A 19,651-nucleotide genomic window follows, 5' to 3' on the forward strand; every position below is an offset into this window, starting at 1 on the left:
TCTGTGCAAGTTAAATCAATAGCCCTAGCCATTGCTGCAGCTCTAAAAAAAAAAAGCACAAATTACGTGAAAATGCCATGAGATGACAGTGCCCGAGTTTACATAGATGCTTACTGAGAATAATGATGATATAAAAACACAAATGTTACAAATGAGAGAAAATAAAACGGGTGGGATAAAATTTTGTCAACTAAAATTAATACAATTGGCCATGTTCCATGAAAATAACTGAACAATGACAAAATATTGTTTTTTTCAAAGAATAAAATTGCCAACAGCATTGGAGAAATCTCATTAGCCATGATTCAATTTTACATCAGTTGGCTACAGAACAACAGCAATTGTTCCTTAACCAGAATGAATACTGATACCAATTCGAGAGACTCATAAATGCACATTACCTTATCTCACATTTTTATGCAATAAAAGGTGAATCAAAGAAATGTTACAAGTGGAAGGAGAATTTCACCGTCTCCATACACACGTAATCACAGAGGTTAGGTCAAGTTCAATGCAACCAATTATACGGCAACAATTAATTCTTGGGATCAAGTGTAATGCAGCGGAAAAAGTGAAAATAACCCTTCTTATAAAACCTTAATTACAGGAGGGAGTGTAATCCAAAATCCAACGAGAGGACTGATATACCTACATAGGCAGTGCAGTGGGCAGGAGTGTGACTAACGACAGGTAAGGATGTGATACTGGGATAGAGGTCAAGGCTCCTCACAGGGCATCCCCTTTGATGGTGACCCATGCCCATTGCAATCCCTCGGTTTATCTTCCTCCCAGTTTCTGCATTAAACACATCCCACCAATTCATTAAGGCTTACTGCCTTACTGGTCAAACCACCACTTCTGATGATTCATTAACATGTAAATGTAAATTCATTCAGTAAATGATTCATTGACATTTACAGGAATTACTTGCAAATTGAGAAGTTTCTCCATATTCATAAAAAAGCTCATACTTTGACCAGAATTGTTACTACCGATTAGTCTGATTAAACCTCAAAAATTAAACCACCATCTCAACTTAACACAACACTGGCCAAAAGATTGACCTCAATCGTGTTACGTCGTTGGGTGGTGCATTTTTCACATTTCAAAGGGTAATTAAGAACAACTTTGATTTAATTAAATGCGATTTGGCCTTGGGGGTCATTAAAACACTAGTCTATGAATATAATTACTACTACACCGCACCCCCTTTTGTCAAATCTTAATCTCCACCACTCTTAGACATAGCCTATCGCTGATAGGGATCCAACTCAACTCACCTATCCCCCTACTCCCCCAACTAGTCAACACAAATAAATGCACACAATCTCAAATTCACAAGCCAAACATTATAAATAACTTCCACTACTCATAGACATCAATCATGCATGATATCATTGTTCAATATTGACTTCATAGTTTTCAGCAAATAAAGTCCATATGTAACTCATAACCATTGTGAGATAAAATCTCTGGCTATCAACCTTCCAGTTTTCAACACATCCATTTCATGAAAATGAAATTTCAAACTTAAATATCCCCTTAGAGCTAACACTACCATGCATCACTCATAATGACACATGATAATACACAAACTGGAATAAAAGTTCTACCATTTGGTAAATATCAGCCCTTCTCAAGGTGGCTAGGGCTATTATACAGGGCTACACCATCCAACTTTGAGGTCAACTTAACTTTTATTCCACACTTTCCCCAGAATAATTTAGTTAAAAGATAATTTTACATAGTTTATGTTATTAGTACTTTTCTTACTCAATTGAAATCTTTTCCAAAAAGAGAAGCACAAATATTTCAAATTATGAAAAATTTGATTCCAGCATTTTCATAACTTTCCCGTACTTATGATCTACTTAATTATCTACAATTATAAATTAACAGAAGAGACAAAATGTCCATGAAAGCAATCATTCAACCCAATTGGTAAGAAGCTCAATAATGAGCTATTTTCTCAAAATTCTTATGCCTTAAAACAAATAGTCTATCACATTGTTAAACGACACAAGAAAGTCTTCAGAATCATTCCAAGATCAACCAAAAGAACAACTGTTTTGTAACATCAAATTAATTATAAGACCAACACACATGGGATACTACATGGGAACTTTTTTTTTTAACTTTCACCAAAAATTGAGCTGCCGAAGCTGGGTACGTTAAATTCCAACTGGTGATCATTCAAAGGGGTCTTTCAACCATCAGTGCAAGTGCATAATCCCTCATTAAATGATTATTCTTCTATCATGGTCTCAAGAGTGCTCACATGAAATGGCTTCGATAAGTAACAGCAATGCTTGATTTCTTCCATACTTGAATGGAATTTCAAAGGGAGAGGTGATGGATTGACACGGTCAACCGTGGAGGAAATCTTTGTGTGCTCTAGCAAAACCACCAAGGACACTCACATTAGAGGTTAAAATGTGCTACTTCATAATGCATTACACATTCAAGACTGTGCACCAGCTACATCTAAAACAATTCAAATCAGTACTCGGAAGCCAACAACCCATATCCAATTAAAGTTACTTTTAAATCATGATCAGTACAATGTCAAGTTAACAACATCAATGCAAGTTAATTACACTTTCAATAATATTCCAAACTATGCCTTACTTTTTAAAAAATATGAATGCTTCACAAAAACCAACTTTAAAATCTGCCTTGATGAAAGGAAATGCTGAAGTAACTATAATTATATCCAAATATACAGTCAACGATTCCCACTTGAGCACTCGGCAAGAAACCAAGTTAGTTCAATTCAAGAGCATATGAGTATACTAACGGCCACAGAAAAAAACACTATTTTGGTAAACCACAGTAAATTCCATGTAGATGGAAAGTGAGCAACATTAAATTAACACAAGGTCACTAATAAAATAACATCAGAAAATAATAGCAAAGAAATTAACCCAATTTGACTTCCAAAGATTTCAAATAAATGCACATGTCACATTTTTCAAGGATTACCATTAGCTGGTTTTAAAAAAAACCGTGAAAATAAAAAGAAAATATTTTTCATTTCTTTTCCAAACATGTTTTCAAAATATCAAATTACATAAGAAGAAAGATACAATATTTACTGTGATACCAGACTGAAGAACACAAAAAAGAACAAAACCATCATAAAATAAACATATATGTACCGTTGAACATTTTAAAATTGATAACTAAACATGCCTATCAAGAGAAATGTGATAAGGTTTTATGGAAGTCAAATCAATACTTTGATAAATTGGAGAGTATTATTTTGAATACATCTTAATACATAAATTGTCATTATGAAAATTACAGCCAGCACATATCTATATTTTATGATGCTTTTATATACCAAGAATGCTTACAACATTAATACATATATATTTATATATGTATACAAAATATTTTTTTTTAAAGTTCTTATATAGTTACATCCGACTAAAAATATCATTTTGCCAAAATGACACATGCACTTAATTATACCTAAATCCTAACTTACCTGCTATGCTACAATATATTTTTTTACACAATTAGTTCTGTTAACTTAAATATTTAAATTAAATAATGGCATGCAATGGATATACCAAATGACTACTGTATAAATACTAAGGACACATGATTAACTGAATGTTACCATATGTGGCTCTTTTGAGTAATAGCAATTATCACAGCCCCTGATGGAAGTTATGCAGATTGACCGTAAACTGATCTTCACAAAATATTTAAAATGATTTAATGCAATCAATATTAACCGAGACAACTTCAACTATCACTATTGAAAAAATTATCACAATTCCAAAACACCAGGTGTAAGCAACTAGTATTTCACATCATACTGAACAAGGATGATTCAAAATTGTTTAAGGAACTGTTTCCTTAGTATTTCACTCATGTGTGTACATTCAGGACAGTAACAACACACCCAATGAAATTTTACAAAATAATGATCTTGACCATGAACACAATGCTTAAAATTAACACTGTTACGATAAACGAAGACATGATAATAAATAGAAACTCATCCTGTTTACTTACATTGGTTTCCACTGATCATGTCGCTGACCCCCACCTGTAGAAATGAAACCCTTGCCAACCGAGTCCCTTGAGATTCTCAACAATTTAGGCCTAATCAAATGAAACTGTATTCATGTTCCAGTTAGCAAGTACTAACAATATGGGTTTTCACAGGTCTCTATCAACAGTTAACATTAACTCCTTTGCATTATGTTTTAAGATAACACAATTTCAGATAACAAATTTAAAAAATAAAATAGTATTAACATTTGCATAACTGGTAAGTACTAAATTTCCTGCTCAGTTTACAAATTCCAATTTTAATCTTACTGTAGTGAAAAATGTGACAGAATCAAAATTTTTCAAATGCTGTATAATGTGAAATATCATTAAGTGAATATCTTTTGTCCTTTGCTGATCAATTGAAACATTTCAGAATGAAAAAGATTAAATGATAGACACATAATTTTCACATTTTAATAATTACATTGATTCCACTACAAAAAATACAATCCGTTTCCTTTGGAACATCTGATGCACGTGGACCGAGCAAGTCAAGTTATAGGTTCCAGAATTCAACCATTGAGTGATGACCAGATAGCCACACACACAACAGTAATAACTTAGGCTTTCATAAATTCTAATATTTCTCTTCTCTTTATTATTTTATTTTCCTCTTGTACAATCTTCTTAAGTCATTCAGTAACAGTCTTCTTTTGTTCATATAATGGTGAGTTTCCTGCATGTGATCTTCATGTTAACATTTATTCACTACACTACTAAAGATGAAAGAGTTCAATACATTTTACAATAAGTGAACTCTCCACGTAAAATTAAACACAATCCTAATGTGTCAGTTCACCAAGACCACTACCATACAGTATTCGTAAACAAACATTCTCTATTCATAAGACAATGAATATGGTTAAAAACTAATTAATAATGCCATGTGCAAACAATGCATGAGCATATCCTCGGACGTCTCCCTACACTTAAAGCCAAGTGCACAATGAAACTTGATGCGCGTGAGAATTAAACTGGCAAGGACATCTACAGGTGTGAAATATTGATGGAATGTTAAACTGACAGCACTCTTAAAATAATGAAAAGTACATTCACAAGGAGTAGATAAAACTTAAAGAGCAAAATTTTTTCAGTGCTAGCCTTCGGGTGAAACTGACGACGAAAATCAGAATTGAAATATTAAAACTTTACATATGCACCAACGCCATCTCTCTCTTCGAAGTGGCATCTCTGAGCAATCAAGACGAGAGAGGAGCATTGAGTTGCAAATGAGAGAGAGAGAAACAACAAAAAGGCCAATTACTGAACGTAGAGTGGGGAACTCTTGCCACCGCCACATGAGGAGGAGGCTTCCCTTGGGACTTGCACTCTGCCAAGCACCAACAACTCAATGCCGTGAACTTCTGTGTGATGACTCCCGCTCCTCACGGCGCTCTCTCTCCCGCTCCCGGTCTCGCTCGCGCTCCGGTTCTCGACGGTTGTTCTCCCTCTCCCGCTCCCTCTCGCGATCCCGCTCACGGTACCTGTCATCGTAGTACCTGCAAGGCGCACCCCGTGACAATGGCACCAGCACAACGGCAGGCCCAAATGGAAATGTTGACATTTGTAGCATTACAAAGAAATATGACAATGGGTGTTTCTTTTATCACTACCAGCTTACTGAACACACATTTCAACCAAATGAAACATTGATGCCGTGATGGTATTCACCGGTACAAAACACACTCTTTAAGACATTCCAAAGGAGTAAATTGATATCCAGCTTGAATTTACTCATGCTTATGCACTTTTGAATGCCACAATCAGAATGCCAAGTTTGCAAGGGATGCAATTTCCTAATTGAATTCCAGGAATTGAGTGGCAACTTTCCACGTCATTCCTTGTAATTATTCTTTGATACTGCCATGTTTATTGTCTCCTTATTTCCCTGAGGATGTTCCATTTTCAAAACGATAAGCTCGAAATCCTACCTGACCCGTGACACAATGACCTTCCTCCATAAAGCATGTCCTTTATAGTTTCTCTCCAACTGATTTCTCATGAACCTGCTCCTCTAACATTTCAATATTCAGTTCCACTTTACTCATCAGACATCTCTTTCATATTCATTATTGTTTCCTCAATTCCAAAATGGAGAAATTCCACCGCATAAACTGGTCACATGTACAAACTGTCCCAAAGCAGCATCAACTTAAAGTCAGCACTCCACTACTGCCACAGCAGAGTGAAGAAGGGTCATTCAACAAGTACAACTTTCCATATAGACTGGTTTCCAAATTTCTACAAAACGCTAAGTGGTCAAGGGGCAAAGAGCAAAACGCATAGAAAAACAAAGGCAAAATAAAAAGTATATTTAAATTTAACAAACCACTTAATTGTGATAGAATTGTTCCCGAAAAACATATACAACCTGGCTACTATTAATATAAATTGTCCACCTATTGGCACTGCTACTAAGTATAAAAATCATGTTCAAGTGATGCTGGCAACTATAGGACATTGTTTAAGAAATGTCAATGCATGAATATTCCATACACACACACTACATTACCCACTAAAATCTTTCAAAACAAAATACAACTTCAATTTTCCTCACTTTAACTGTGACATGGCACAATGCACTCCACCACACACATAGTGCCATGAACCAATGAAAGTGTGGATAATACAAAGCTATTTTTTATCATGAACACAAAATCTTAGATTGATCCAACCCGGGCTTAGTAAAAATCTTTTATATTATGGGCAATATTATGAGAGTAAAGGTATTCAAATCTTTCCTAGTTTATTAGGACACTTACTAAATCATCAATGAGCCATTCACGATCTTAATTTTAATCATGATTTCAATGCTATTTTAAAAATATACACGGCAAAATAATTTTAAAACCAGCTACTTATGTGGAATGAAAATGAAAATGCCAAATAGTGAAGACTAACTCTCAGATCACTGCTGTGTCAGTCTTTAAGCTCCCTATTTATTTCTTTATCTCATGGGACCTTCCTATTTCTTTCTTCATTTCCTCACCACTTCCCGCCTGCCTGCAAAACCCTCTCTCTTCCTTCTCGCTCACTCAACGCTCTACCTGCCATCGTGACATTCAGACATCTCCCTCATACCCTTCAAAATTTCCTCTTCATTTTCCAGAATTCCCCCATCAAATAACTTCCCCTCTTTACCTACCCTTTTTAAAACCTCAGCCTCAGTCACCTTCTCCATCCACCTTACACCCTCAATTCTCCACTACACGCCCACATCTCAATAGCCTTCCTACATTCTATGCTCAACCTCAAAGACCAGGCCTAACATTCATTTTGCACTACGCTCCATTTTTCAAGGTTTCCATGATCTTTTCTTCACATCTTACCCACTCATCATCAATTCTCCTTTTCTAGGCAATGCCTCTTTCCCTAATGCAAATCTTCTCCTAATGTCCCCATTACAGTGCCCATTTTCCTCAATTACACTGCCAATATACATGAATTGCTTCATCTGCTCTATTTTATTCCCTCCTACTTCAATATTTGACTTATGCTTTCCTCCTCCTTGAAAATCTCTTTACTTTTGTTTTCTTGTGGTTCATCCTAATCCCATACATCTCACATTGTTTCTGCATTAACAGCAATCACTTTGCTCTCTGACTTGCTATTATTTAGAGCCAAATGAAATAATTTTCTTAACGTCCACTTTAATTCCCAGCTTCATCCCCTCGTGCCACCGTTAGCATTTCCTCAGCATATATGTCGAAAAACACTGGCATAAAATAATGACAATGGACAATATTAACCGTCATGACATCCTAAGAATTATAAAGAATCGGCTAGGTGCAGAAATATCTATGACATGCCACAAAGACAGTTAGAAATTTTTAGGAATTTTCTGGAGTGTTCTCATGTAAGCAAGCATTAAAGAAATCTCAGGAGAGAATACAAAAGCTTGTCTTTCAGGCACTACTCAGCATATATTCGATATTTTCAGGCTTAACTTTGTGGAAATCCTGTGGATTACATTGAAGGAAAAACACCAATGTATCTTTCCACTCTTATCCGGTGAAACTAGTTTCGGTGAATCTGTGTGTCATCCTAGGGCACAACTGTACTCGAGGATGACACACCAAAGCACTGCAACTGGTCGTATCGAGCAAAGTTGAGTGCAAAGATAAATTGAAATTTTTTAGTTCACTTCTCAGCAAGTAGAAATCACCATGACACTTAAACATCCATAAGAGACTTATGCCATTTAAACCATCTTCAGCAAAAAAGGGTTAAGCACATAAATCACTTCTCTACCAATAACCAAGACCATTAGGACCATTTGGTCTCAATTTCGCCCAAATAAAGACCGCTATCTATCTATCTATCTAACCAAGAAGAATGAAATTCTAAAAGGCAAAAATACATTTTTCAGACTCAAGTGATTAGATAGATCTATCAAAATCTTTCCATGCATGAAACCCTTTCATAATCTGAACAGAAATACCAGTTTCTTTCTCTCTGGCCCAATGGATAAATCTGACACCCAGTAAATCACTCAAGTTGGGCTTCACTGATTACTTAATCAGAGGCTACACCCACACACACACACATCAAGACCACCTGGGACCCATCCCTCAAAGATCCAAGTGTTTGGCAGCTTTTATCCTACCCCTACATTGTAATAATAAGTCTCTGAAAACTTATTATAACAATTTTTCACAGGGCATGAGATATAAACGATCTGCATTGAATTTACTATTGTTTACCAAGAACTTAACATTTTGACTTGCAGCTTGGAGAAATGGGGGCCAGTTGGCAGATGAACACCAACCCTTTGAGCCACACGCTTAGATGCATACGATAGGAGACATTGCACCTTTTAATTAAGACTGATAATGCTTATGGGTAGAGCACCAACTTGAGGAGCAAACACTATTAGAGACAGTACAGAATTTTCCTTTGATCAATGCTAATCTAATGCATCATAATTTCCCAAATTGTTCAGTGGCCTAGAAGACACAAGAAAATTTCCAGAGCAACGACAATATCATGTACAATTACTTGGAAGTGCCAGAGGAGGTAGCAGACATTACATCATCTAATGAACATTTGTCGGCCACATTATAGGAGCTGATGACTGAGAATAAGAGGTAATATTAGACACGACATGTTGAAACTGCAGTTTATCATAGCTTTTCTAAATAATATGAATGTAACCCAAAATGGAAATTTTTTAATTATAACTGGTTGGATTATATTATGCCAATTATTAACTCCAAAAGAAATACTCATTTTCCAAAATAACAAGGGTGACATTACATCCACTTTCAACAAAAAATGATGTACATTTAAAGCCCTACAATAAAGGATAACCAATGTTGAAGTGAATTTCTACAATGAAAATTAGTACTATGTGCTACACTTCAAGCATAACAGGGAATAATGAAAGGCATCGACAAGTTATACCAATTCCTTACATCAACACTCAGTAACATTAGAGAACACTAAAAGCTTCATGCGCTAACAAAACTATAAGAGATAAGGATTAAAAATGTCAGGCACTGAACTCATTTTTAACAACCATTCACACCAAATGGCAAACAATAGAATTTTATAATCAATTAATAACTAAACTTATCACGAAATGATCCACTTGAATGAATTATACATCCAAGACAAGACCATAAATATTTTTAGTGCTCTTCTAAGTTATACTAAACAACTCTTGACTGGCACTCTGAAGTTTTACAACAACATCTCAATCAAACGAGCGATAAAACAAATTGACATTAATGCATCACGGTGTTGAAATATATCAAAGGTTTTCAAAACTGAAAATCAATATAATTTTATTTTAGGAACTTAAGATGGAGATGGTCACCACTATCAATGTTGAAAATCTTGTAATGAATGCACTGAATTGGTCACAACTATGATTGCAGCAGTTAATATGAATATGGCGGCGATAATGTTTACTTCCCAACATAAGTGCATGTGTATATGTATTTAGAAACACTTAAAAATGATCGCTAAAATGTTACTGCCGAATTTAAAATAGTACGAACATTTTTTAAAACAGTTCTGATTCCACAAACACAGATCGAAAGTATCATTTAAAATGTTCTCTTTCTTGAGCTAAAAGTTCCGGCAGTTAGTTCCACATAACAACTGTCACAATCTTTAGATATTAAAAAATAAGCACCACAAGAGAGGATATTGTATTGTCACCAATGCAGTATTTTCCCTTCATAAAAAAGTTTCTTACACTAACCATGGCTTTAAAAGATGGATAAAACTTTTATTTTTTTAAATATAAAAATTATTTTTCAAACTTCATATAAATACATTTCAAAATTAAAATATCTGACAACATAAATTTTAGAAATTCCTAATATATATATATATATATATATATATATATAATTGATTTTAGAAGTCCCTTCGACACCTTTTAACTTATGCTCATAGATTTGTCATCAAAATCAATGTATTATATTGTATAAATACTCAAAATGAGCTTACTACACTGGACCATGGATTTTACAAAAAAAAAGACCCTGTTGTTTCCATTAGAAACAGTTTGCATCCTGCCCATTCTATCTTTGAGGCAGTCGCCTCAAATCCTAGTTGGAGAGAGAAGAGAACCCATCTCCTCCTCTTCCTCCAACTTCACTCTATCACGCTCATTATCCATCCAACAATATTACTCAAGCATTTAAACCAGACTTGTGGCTTTTTTTGGCTTTTGTAAAAATTGGTATTGAACAATAATTTGCCATGTAAAAATACCAAAGAACTAATGAAAAATAGTTTCCATTAGAACGACCCTCCCGCACAATCGGTCAGCATCACTTTTATTGACTCTAGGCCCACTTCTTTTAGACTCGCACCCAGATGACTTACTCTCATCATTATTGCGACATAATCTGCAGACAACCCTCCATTCATTATCAAGCAATCGAGCCCCTTTCAATTAAAATGCAGCGACACAAAATTCTAGTGCCATTTAGTCTCACTTGTGGAAAAAGGGAAAATTGTTAATGACCAATCCTGACTTTACTAACGATAAGTGTAGTGTAATCCAAGGAGAAAACAACAACATGTTGGCCAATTAACCAGATCAATGATTGGAGATTCAAAATGGGGCAGTAATTTGGTGATGACCACAGCTAGAGGTAAGACTCCTCTATGTCACAGCTCATTTGTTTGAACCAATGGCATTTACGGCAATCATTTCATTTATGGGTGTAGATAAAGAAAGTAGGCATGACAAAAAGAAATTACGTTCGACCATAGGCTATTGGTCTTCCAAGCGATGCATTATACCTAGACAAAAGTGTAAAAAATCTGGAAATTTTGACGTACTAAGGTAATTTATTAATACTGTTAGGTATATTCTAGGAATATTTCCAGTTTCACCAAAGAATACTAGATTAGAAGGCCCTCATTCTTAGAACAAATGGTAGCAGTTGATATTTGTTACAACCAATATATAAATACAGAATATATAATAATGTAAACAGCAATCTCTACTACCCTTCAGATAGTGACCACGCTAGAGAACAGAGAGTTCATGGCTGTAGCATACCATATAAAAAACAAGATTTAAGGAGGTAATGAGACATGAACGCAAATTCAGAAAAGAAATGTTTGTTTCCCGTCAACTTTCCCAAGCCTTATTCCAATGCCTCAGAAGCCCTGGAGTGCCAAGGTGGCACAGATGGCAAAAATTAGGATTCTGCAAAAGGGCCACACTTTAAATGTAAATGTTATCAAAATCAGAATACCATTACTTAAATTTAATTTAACAAAAAAAAAAACAAAACACCTCATGAATTAAATAGGCACATTTTCAAGTGACAACATTGCACATTCCTAGATGGAAGAAAATGTCTCAACTTAAGAATTGCACTGAGGTAACATAACTAGGCATGTAGGACATTAGGGATCAAAATCAAAGCATATTGAAAGTGACACCCAACATTTATAATGATAATGCTAAGGATGAATGACTGATAACGTGCTAAAAAAAAGAAACAAGAGCCATTAGCACAAGTAAAAACATAAGACAAAGTACTGCCTCGGCCCTCAAATCAGTTTCTTCCAGTTTCTTAAATCACCATTAATCAACAACCCAATGATCATATTTGCTGACATTCACGACTGATTTACTTCAACCATTTGAAAATCGTAATTACAAAACAATTTTACACGTACTTATGAGTATATATCTTCAAGATATACGGCACAATATTATTTTTCCAACCCTCTTAGTGTTGAGCCCTGCCAGTAATACCAGCGAAATGTACAGAGGGTAATTTAATCAAATATATCATCCAGGAGGGGGGAAAGTAATTTGATGTCATTTTTAAAGATATCATACAGGGAGCGTTCCAAAAGTAATGCAATTGAATTTCCTGTACCGCTTCCTTTTGTTGGAGTGGCATGGAACCACTTGAAGTAGGTGGGGGGGGAGGTCAGCTAAGCTTTTAAGCGAAAACGGTCTCAGTGCTCTCCAAGTTGTGGAAGCGGCAGGACATCAGTTATTTTAAACCTATGCTCACAGACTGTGCCACAAACAAAATGGAATCAACGATCAAGCAGCATCACACGATTATACAAGTTTAGCGCTAAACAGAAAAAATCTCTTGAGGAGACAAACAAAATGATTTGTGAGGCTTTCAGGGACTCAGCTCTGTCCGACTCTCAAGTTTCGAGATGGTTAAAGGCCTTTAAGGAGGACCGGGAAGAGGTTCAGGACGAACAAAGCTCTCTGGGCGGCCATCAACCAGCAAAACCGACAACAATGTGGCTCGTGTTCGACAATTGTTGGACTCTGATGGTTGATTGAGTATCAAGATGGTTGCCAATGAACTGAACTTGTCGTCTACTGTTGTGTTTTGCATTGCTACAGAGGATTTAGCGACGAGGAAAGATTGCACCAAGCTTGTACCCTAAGTGTTTATGCAAATCTCACCAAATAAATTAATAATAAAAAATAATTGCATTACTTTTGGAGCACAGCCTGTATGTAGCTTTTTTATTGTATATCAACTGAAATAGGTAATATTTATGAATGAATTTTACATAGTCTAACAAAATAATTGCAATTGCTTTATTCAACTAACAATAGATTCCGTTTGAGCCAATTCGGCCGGGTGGACTTTTACCCCAAATGCAAAAGCTGATATATTGGCCAGGCACACCAAAAGGCTTAAATGAAAAATGCACTAATTTGAACATTACTAAATAAATGTGAACACCAGGACGAGAACACCAGGCTGAATTGGAAAGAAAATGGGAGGGCCAGACAAGCACTTGTGGAGGAAATGGAAGAGGCAATATGCATGGCTGCTCATGTCATACGATTCCCATTCCTAACTCGGGTCTGGCAAACATGCCACGTTTTTCCCTACAGGTTCTGGAATCCAATTCGCTAGTTCATGCCATGGCTTGCTAATGAAATTAACCTACAGAAAAGACAATCCCATCTAACATCTTAAAGAGGATCATCACTCTCATCAGGAATTCCTGATTGGTACATCAAATACCAGTCTTTTTAATGATTTCCCTGAGTAAGTGGCCACCAAAGAATAGAAGCGAGAGATAGGATGATGAATGAGAGGATTATGAGAGAGAGTGTGGTTCAGAGGCCCCACTAATAATAGACTAGCATGAAATAAGTATGCTTTGCAGATTTGGTCATGTTGAGAGAATGGATTTATTAATTTATTCAACAACTTTATTGGGGCAAGATGGAGACTTCACATTCCCTTCTTCCACCTAAACCCCTAAATATTACAATGAAGACATAGGCAAACACCCAAGCCCTTGGTGGAGAAAAACCCGCCGAGGGGGGAAACGAACCCGCAACCTCTGGGTTGGCAGGCGAGGGCATTACTCCGCTACCACCAGGGCCGGCATATGGATGAGAGAATAGTGGGTGCATTACGGAGAAGACACACAGGAGAAGAGTGAATGATGTCACAGGAAGTAGACCAAGAAAGTCGAGGGTGAATGCAGTCCAAGGAATACTCCAGCAATATTCCAAGTATGAATGTGGCAAGAGTTAAAAAAACATGCAAGAAGGGGGGAGGGGGGTACTGAGACTTTTGGATTAAGGGTGTATGCTTCTTGAAGTAACTTCAACTATGACTTTGAGGCAACGCCTAATCCAAAAAAAAACAATGGTTTTAATTAGTACCAAAAAAGAGTAAGGAATTTAAATTAGGTCAATTTTATATGATTAAGCACTAAAAGCTTATTACCCAGAACTTATAACATTGGTGCTCAGTCAATTAGCTTTGAATGAGAAAAAATGGCACAACTTCACATGGTGACAACACCCAGCTGTTGCCATTATAGACAATGCTAATACATTGTAATTGGCATAATCAAGTTAAGATAGAATTAACACTTATCTCAGGATATCCAAACCATATGATACTACAACCTGATAACGTAATCATGGGTTAGACTCAATCTACAAAAGTTACCACATCATTTGAACCTTTTGGAGCACTATTTGAAAAATTTTCATGTTAATTTCATCATTTAAGTTTCATAAACTTAGCAAACATAACTACAAAAGATGAATCTAAGGTATTACATAAATAGCTCAACTGCTATCAAATGGGAAAACATTGACCCATTTTACTTTACTTCAAACAAAGAAACTTTAAATATTGTTTAGTTAACTACATGGAACTGTGACATACACAGAAAATTTATGTTATTTTTGAAGCTTTGAAATACAGATATTCATAAATACTTTAAATCTTTTGTGAACAATTGAGTTTCAGATAACTGAAAAAACATTAAACAAAAACAAAAATTTAGCTTAATTTAGGGAAATCATTTCTAACAACATCCTGGAATGAAATCAATGATAAGGATAAGATAATTGATTTAGATGAAAATTCATAGAATTCAATAAAATGCTTATAATGCATTTAACACCTACAAACACACACACACAGACACACACACAACACAAAAAATTCCCCTTGAATAAATCTATTTGCCGCAAAAACAGGCCTTGTTTAGAACAGTCATTACATAGTCTAAACTTTTAATTTAGACTTCAGTCCATAAAGCATACAAACGACACAAGTTAACTAAACTTTAAGACTATCACAACGAGATTAGAATTTGGTGCATTGCCACTAAAGTAAACATTCCATATAGGATTCTGAGAGAGTTGACTTATAATGTGATTGAGAATTATCTCTCATATCAAATACATGACATAAAACTTAGCCTAGGCTCACAAAGAGAAAGTTCCCTGCCTTCATTCTTAATACATGAAAAAATCAAACTGCACAAGAATATGCAATGCCAACATTCTACTGAGAATGTAGATTTATCACAACTAACGTCACTAAAATAACACGTTCTGGAATATTAACATAAACCACAACAATAATGACATTTTCCAATGTTTAATATTTTTTCCTACTGCAAGCAAATGAACATAGTATGAGGAGAGGATTAATTTCAGGAATACCAATGGGACTAAATATTGTTCCTCGGCATGTCTTCCAACATGAAGCATTGTTAGAGTTTTTTTATAAATCATGATTTTACAATCAATACAGTTCTCATGAGTTATAAATGCATGCCACCTGCCTGTACCACTGAGCAACAATCCATCATTGATTTTAAAAGCCTTGCAAATTCTCACTGATCCTCCAATAATATATAAACTTAAAAAAACAAATTATAAAATTTTCATTCCAATGATTAGTAGTTATACTACTAATAGTTCCATCAATTTACTCACTACCACATCGCAAGTCATATTTGTAAATATATTAGGAAATGCTGGGATCACTGTTAATTGTGAACATGATCAAATCCTAAACTGATCATACATATATCAGCAAAGTGAACAATTGGTCTGGGTTAGCATAGCTAATAATTTATTTTTTTCTACCTCTACAAAGGCTCAAAATTATTTCACTCATATGCTTAATCACAAAGAAATTAATACAAGTGGCTGCTGTCAACACATCAGGACAAAATGTACGTGTCAACTGGATAAAACTTAGAGAAGTACTACTACTTTAATATCAGAGCTTTATTTTCCGGTAAGGCAAAGACCAATAATTTGCAATTGATAAGAGTTAAATTGGAAACCTATGATTGGCTTTATGTAATTTGTTTCCCAATTGCTACAAGCTTCATTTTGTGGAAGCTTTGAATATGCTCACATATTTAAAGACATCCGCTGGTTTCCACACCCCCATTTCAACAACCCTTGATGTCACAGCTGCAGCAAATAGGATACAATGAGTATCACATATGTTATGAGGATAAAATCGCAAGAAATTTATCCAAGTGACTTGCATATCATCATCAGATATCATCACACTTACTAATTTCAACATTATTCAAACTATTAAGGGTATTATAAACTCTAAACTACTAAGCACCACAGAGAAGTTTGATGAAAATTAAAACGCATTAAAAACCATGTGTATTAACTTGAAAGCAGATATAGAAAAAGTGATGCAACATGTGATAATTGATGAAGATGCAAAGAAGTAATAGTGTAGCACAAGTGGCAATGTGTGAAACTCCTAAAGCTGAATTAAGGCACGAGGCCAAAACAGTGTGACTTCAATGGAAGGTCCCTAAACGCTAGCCAACGAGACTAAGCCATTTTCAAGCCAAGTGAGGAAAATGGCCACAATTGTTACCGTTGGCAAGAATGATCAAGGGTTTCGCCAGTTACAGTTTATTCATAATCTTATCACTAAAATTTAAGGGAGAATGATAAATTCTTTACACAGCTTGCTCATCTTTCAACGCTTGTTTGAAATATAATCCAAAAACTGACAAATTCAGTGGATATTCACAACAAACTAAAGATTCAATCAAACACCACTGACAGAAAAGGTAGCAGAGATACCACACCAAGGCATTTCATCAGTAATTTCAACAAATGAAATGAAACAGAAGCAGACTGTGTTTAGCTATTATTGAATGAACAAACAGTAACAAGATACACACAGCCAGCTCCTTACCCATTACTTCCAACAGAAAAATGAGATAATATGCATGAATGGATTTTGCAACAAAATAACTTCAAATGCACAATGCTTATACAATACTTACCTAGATTTTGATCCCAAAACAGCTGCTGCATCTGGAGGCTCAGGAGACTTCACCCTGGGGCGAACGCCTTGCCGGGTGGAACTAAGCAATACAAAATTGGATTCACATTAATTAATAATACATTACAAATGATATCAAATTTCACTCAACGACATATTTCACTGGCACCCTCTACTTGTGCGCAGCAATCAATGAACACTTATCATATACTCACAGGGCACCAACACCACCTGACCCATTACAGCACCGGCTCACAACTCACTAGTGGTGCTTCATTTCCAATCAAGTCACAAAAATACAGAGGACAAAAAAAACTAACTACTCAGTTTTCATTATAAAACTTTTAAAAAACAAATGAATTCATTCAGAAGACAAGAAACCACAAATACTGTCAATGATATTTACATCACAAAAGCATAGAATTCTCAAAATGGAAACTCAGTTTCTTCCTCAAGTTCAATTAATCCATACTGAGTAGTTAACTACTAAAGGCACACACTACACACTTGTTCTACAATTCATAGGAAACAATCAGTAGTGAACTAACCTAGAAATAATTACTTAAATAAAACATGAAAATTATTCAAAGAATGCAAATCAATATAATTATAGTGTGGCTACTAATTGACTTAATTCCCATTCCTGACTTTTTCACAATTACCCCAAAAAACTTCATCTTTCCTGAAGACATTTCCCTCCTGTGCTTGGAATCTGATTAGGCCTCTCCCCCTGGCAACCATCATTTCATCCCTTCATGCCCCATTGGTTCCCCAACCAAATTGGCTCCATTATGGCTCCAGTTTTTGCTATCGCCTGCCTGCACTCATCATGAGCTTTGGAAAACAGGAATCAATCTCGCAACTTCAAGGACTTCCGCAACACGAATTTCTGGCACTCTTACAAAGAAATTGAACCGTCCCAATTTCTCCTAACTGAGTAGCAACCAAATAAGTAAAAAGTAAATATGAGGAATACTGATTGGCTTATTTTAAAAGACAACTGAGAAATTTATTTTTTTCCTGCCCTTCAGTGTTTCATGACACACGATTTTGACTGTTACCTTTATTTTCATAACCTTAGGCTACAAGCATTGATGGGGCAGTAAATAAACACTGAACAGTAAAGGCAAAAGGAATACAAATTATACCAAGGTACATTTCAAAGGAATATCAAGAAGTAACTTCCACTCTTCAACATTTCATTGAGAAGTTAACTTTTGCAAATAAATTTTTTGAGTGCAGGCATTATATTGCTCAATAACATTGTATTTCATTTTTTAACTGGGGAACCAAAATATTAACATATATCATCCATGTAAAATGTTATACACACAAATAATAGCACCAAATAAAGATATCTACTCAAATGACCACCAAATCCCTTGATTTGGTGGTCATTGGTGGTTAAATTTGTTTGACTTAGACTTTAGGGAAAGGATACACATCCATTTCCGTAAGAAACATTGACAATGTTAAAACAAGAAAGAGCCTAGTTGAATTAAAATTGTCTAACCTATTACAAATAAAAAGGAAAATTAAATTTCCTCTACACATAAATTTTATTAGTAATTTAACTCGCAATTTTCGATCATTTATCACTCTACTGGTTATAGATTCCAAGAAAATAAATAAGTACCATTGGTTAACTAAGTTTTTATACAATCAAGCCAGCCCTTGTTTTCCCAAGATGACTTCATGCTTTCCAATTTTACAAAAAGGGATTTATGTAGTCAAAATTTGAAGGAAGCAAAGAAAGTGAATGAACACACACTACATATGTGAACAGTGGAAAATACAACAATAATGCCAGAAATTATTTACAATAGAGAAGCCTCTAAAACTACATGATCCTAAGTGTTAAGTATACGGTAGACCATATATGATGAGCAACGAATTGCTCATGGCCAATATGTAACAACTCACAATAGTTTGTGCATGCCTCTGATAAATACTAACTATTGGGCCTAGTGAGCGCTGATTCGGAGGCATTTGAGTTTTATTGGAGGGTGTAAAATATCTTAAATTAGTTCCCAATACACAGATATACATCTGCACGGACACGCCCAAGTTTAAGTGAAGACTATAATTTTAAGTTTAAGCATTAAAATTAATTCATCTTCAAGCATAACTCACTTCATGTTAACTGAAGAAGTGCTCAACTTACTAGTAGTTTCATTTTATTTAGGAAGCACAAATTATCTCCCACTGGAAGCAAATATGATGCATAACCGTACATACGCGGTTAATTATTGGGGTGGCTGCAGTCTGGATTTATGCACTTCCCAGACATTCTGAACATTTAAAACATTGGTGATCTTGACTCATAGGAAGAGAAATGCTACACTCCAGTGATATGAATTATTAAATGCCTTACCCCATACACATGACTATAGTCTGTTTGTGAAAGAAGTTTGTTCAAATACATACATGAGGGTTGTCAGAAAAGTTCTCGTCCTTGTCCATAGATGGTATCACTACTCGCATGATAATTTCTCTCATGTTGGTACAACTGTGAGTAGATTCTGTGT

General features: G+C 35.3%; 1 protein-coding gene across 8 annotated transcripts in view; it reads right to left on the reverse strand.

Annotated features, from left to right (window-relative positions):
* Cpsf6 (cleavage and polyadenylation specificity factor subunit 6) overlaps positions 1 to 19,651 on the reverse strand; it is a 75,609-nt gene that overhangs the window by 5,356 nt on the left and 50,602 nt on the right. For 7 of the 8 annotated variants that reach the window (XM_071596960.1, XM_071596953.1, XM_071596955.1 and 4 more), the window contains exons 13-14: positions 17,125 to 17,205; positions 4,458 to 5,567 (exon numbers count right to left, since the gene is read on the reverse strand). In XM_071596960.1, the coding sequence (XP_071453061.1) occupies positions 5,417 to 5,567; positions 17,125 to 17,205 (232 nt within the window). In that variant the 3' untranslated portion in view covers positions 4,458 to 5,416. Of the gene's footprint in view, positions 1 to 4,457; positions 5,568 to 17,124; positions 17,206 to 19,651 lie in introns of those variants that run through there. The other variant, XM_071596958.1, reaches the window with a different exon arrangement.

The sequence above is a fragment of the Hetaerina americana genome, unplaced genomic scaffold, assembly GCF_022747635.1.
Source record: "Hetaerina americana unplaced genomic scaffold, ioHetAmer1.1.p SCAF_8, whole genome shotgun sequence".
Classification (NCBI taxonomy): domain Eukaryota; kingdom Metazoa; phylum Arthropoda; class Insecta; order Odonata; family Calopterygidae; genus Hetaerina; species Hetaerina americana.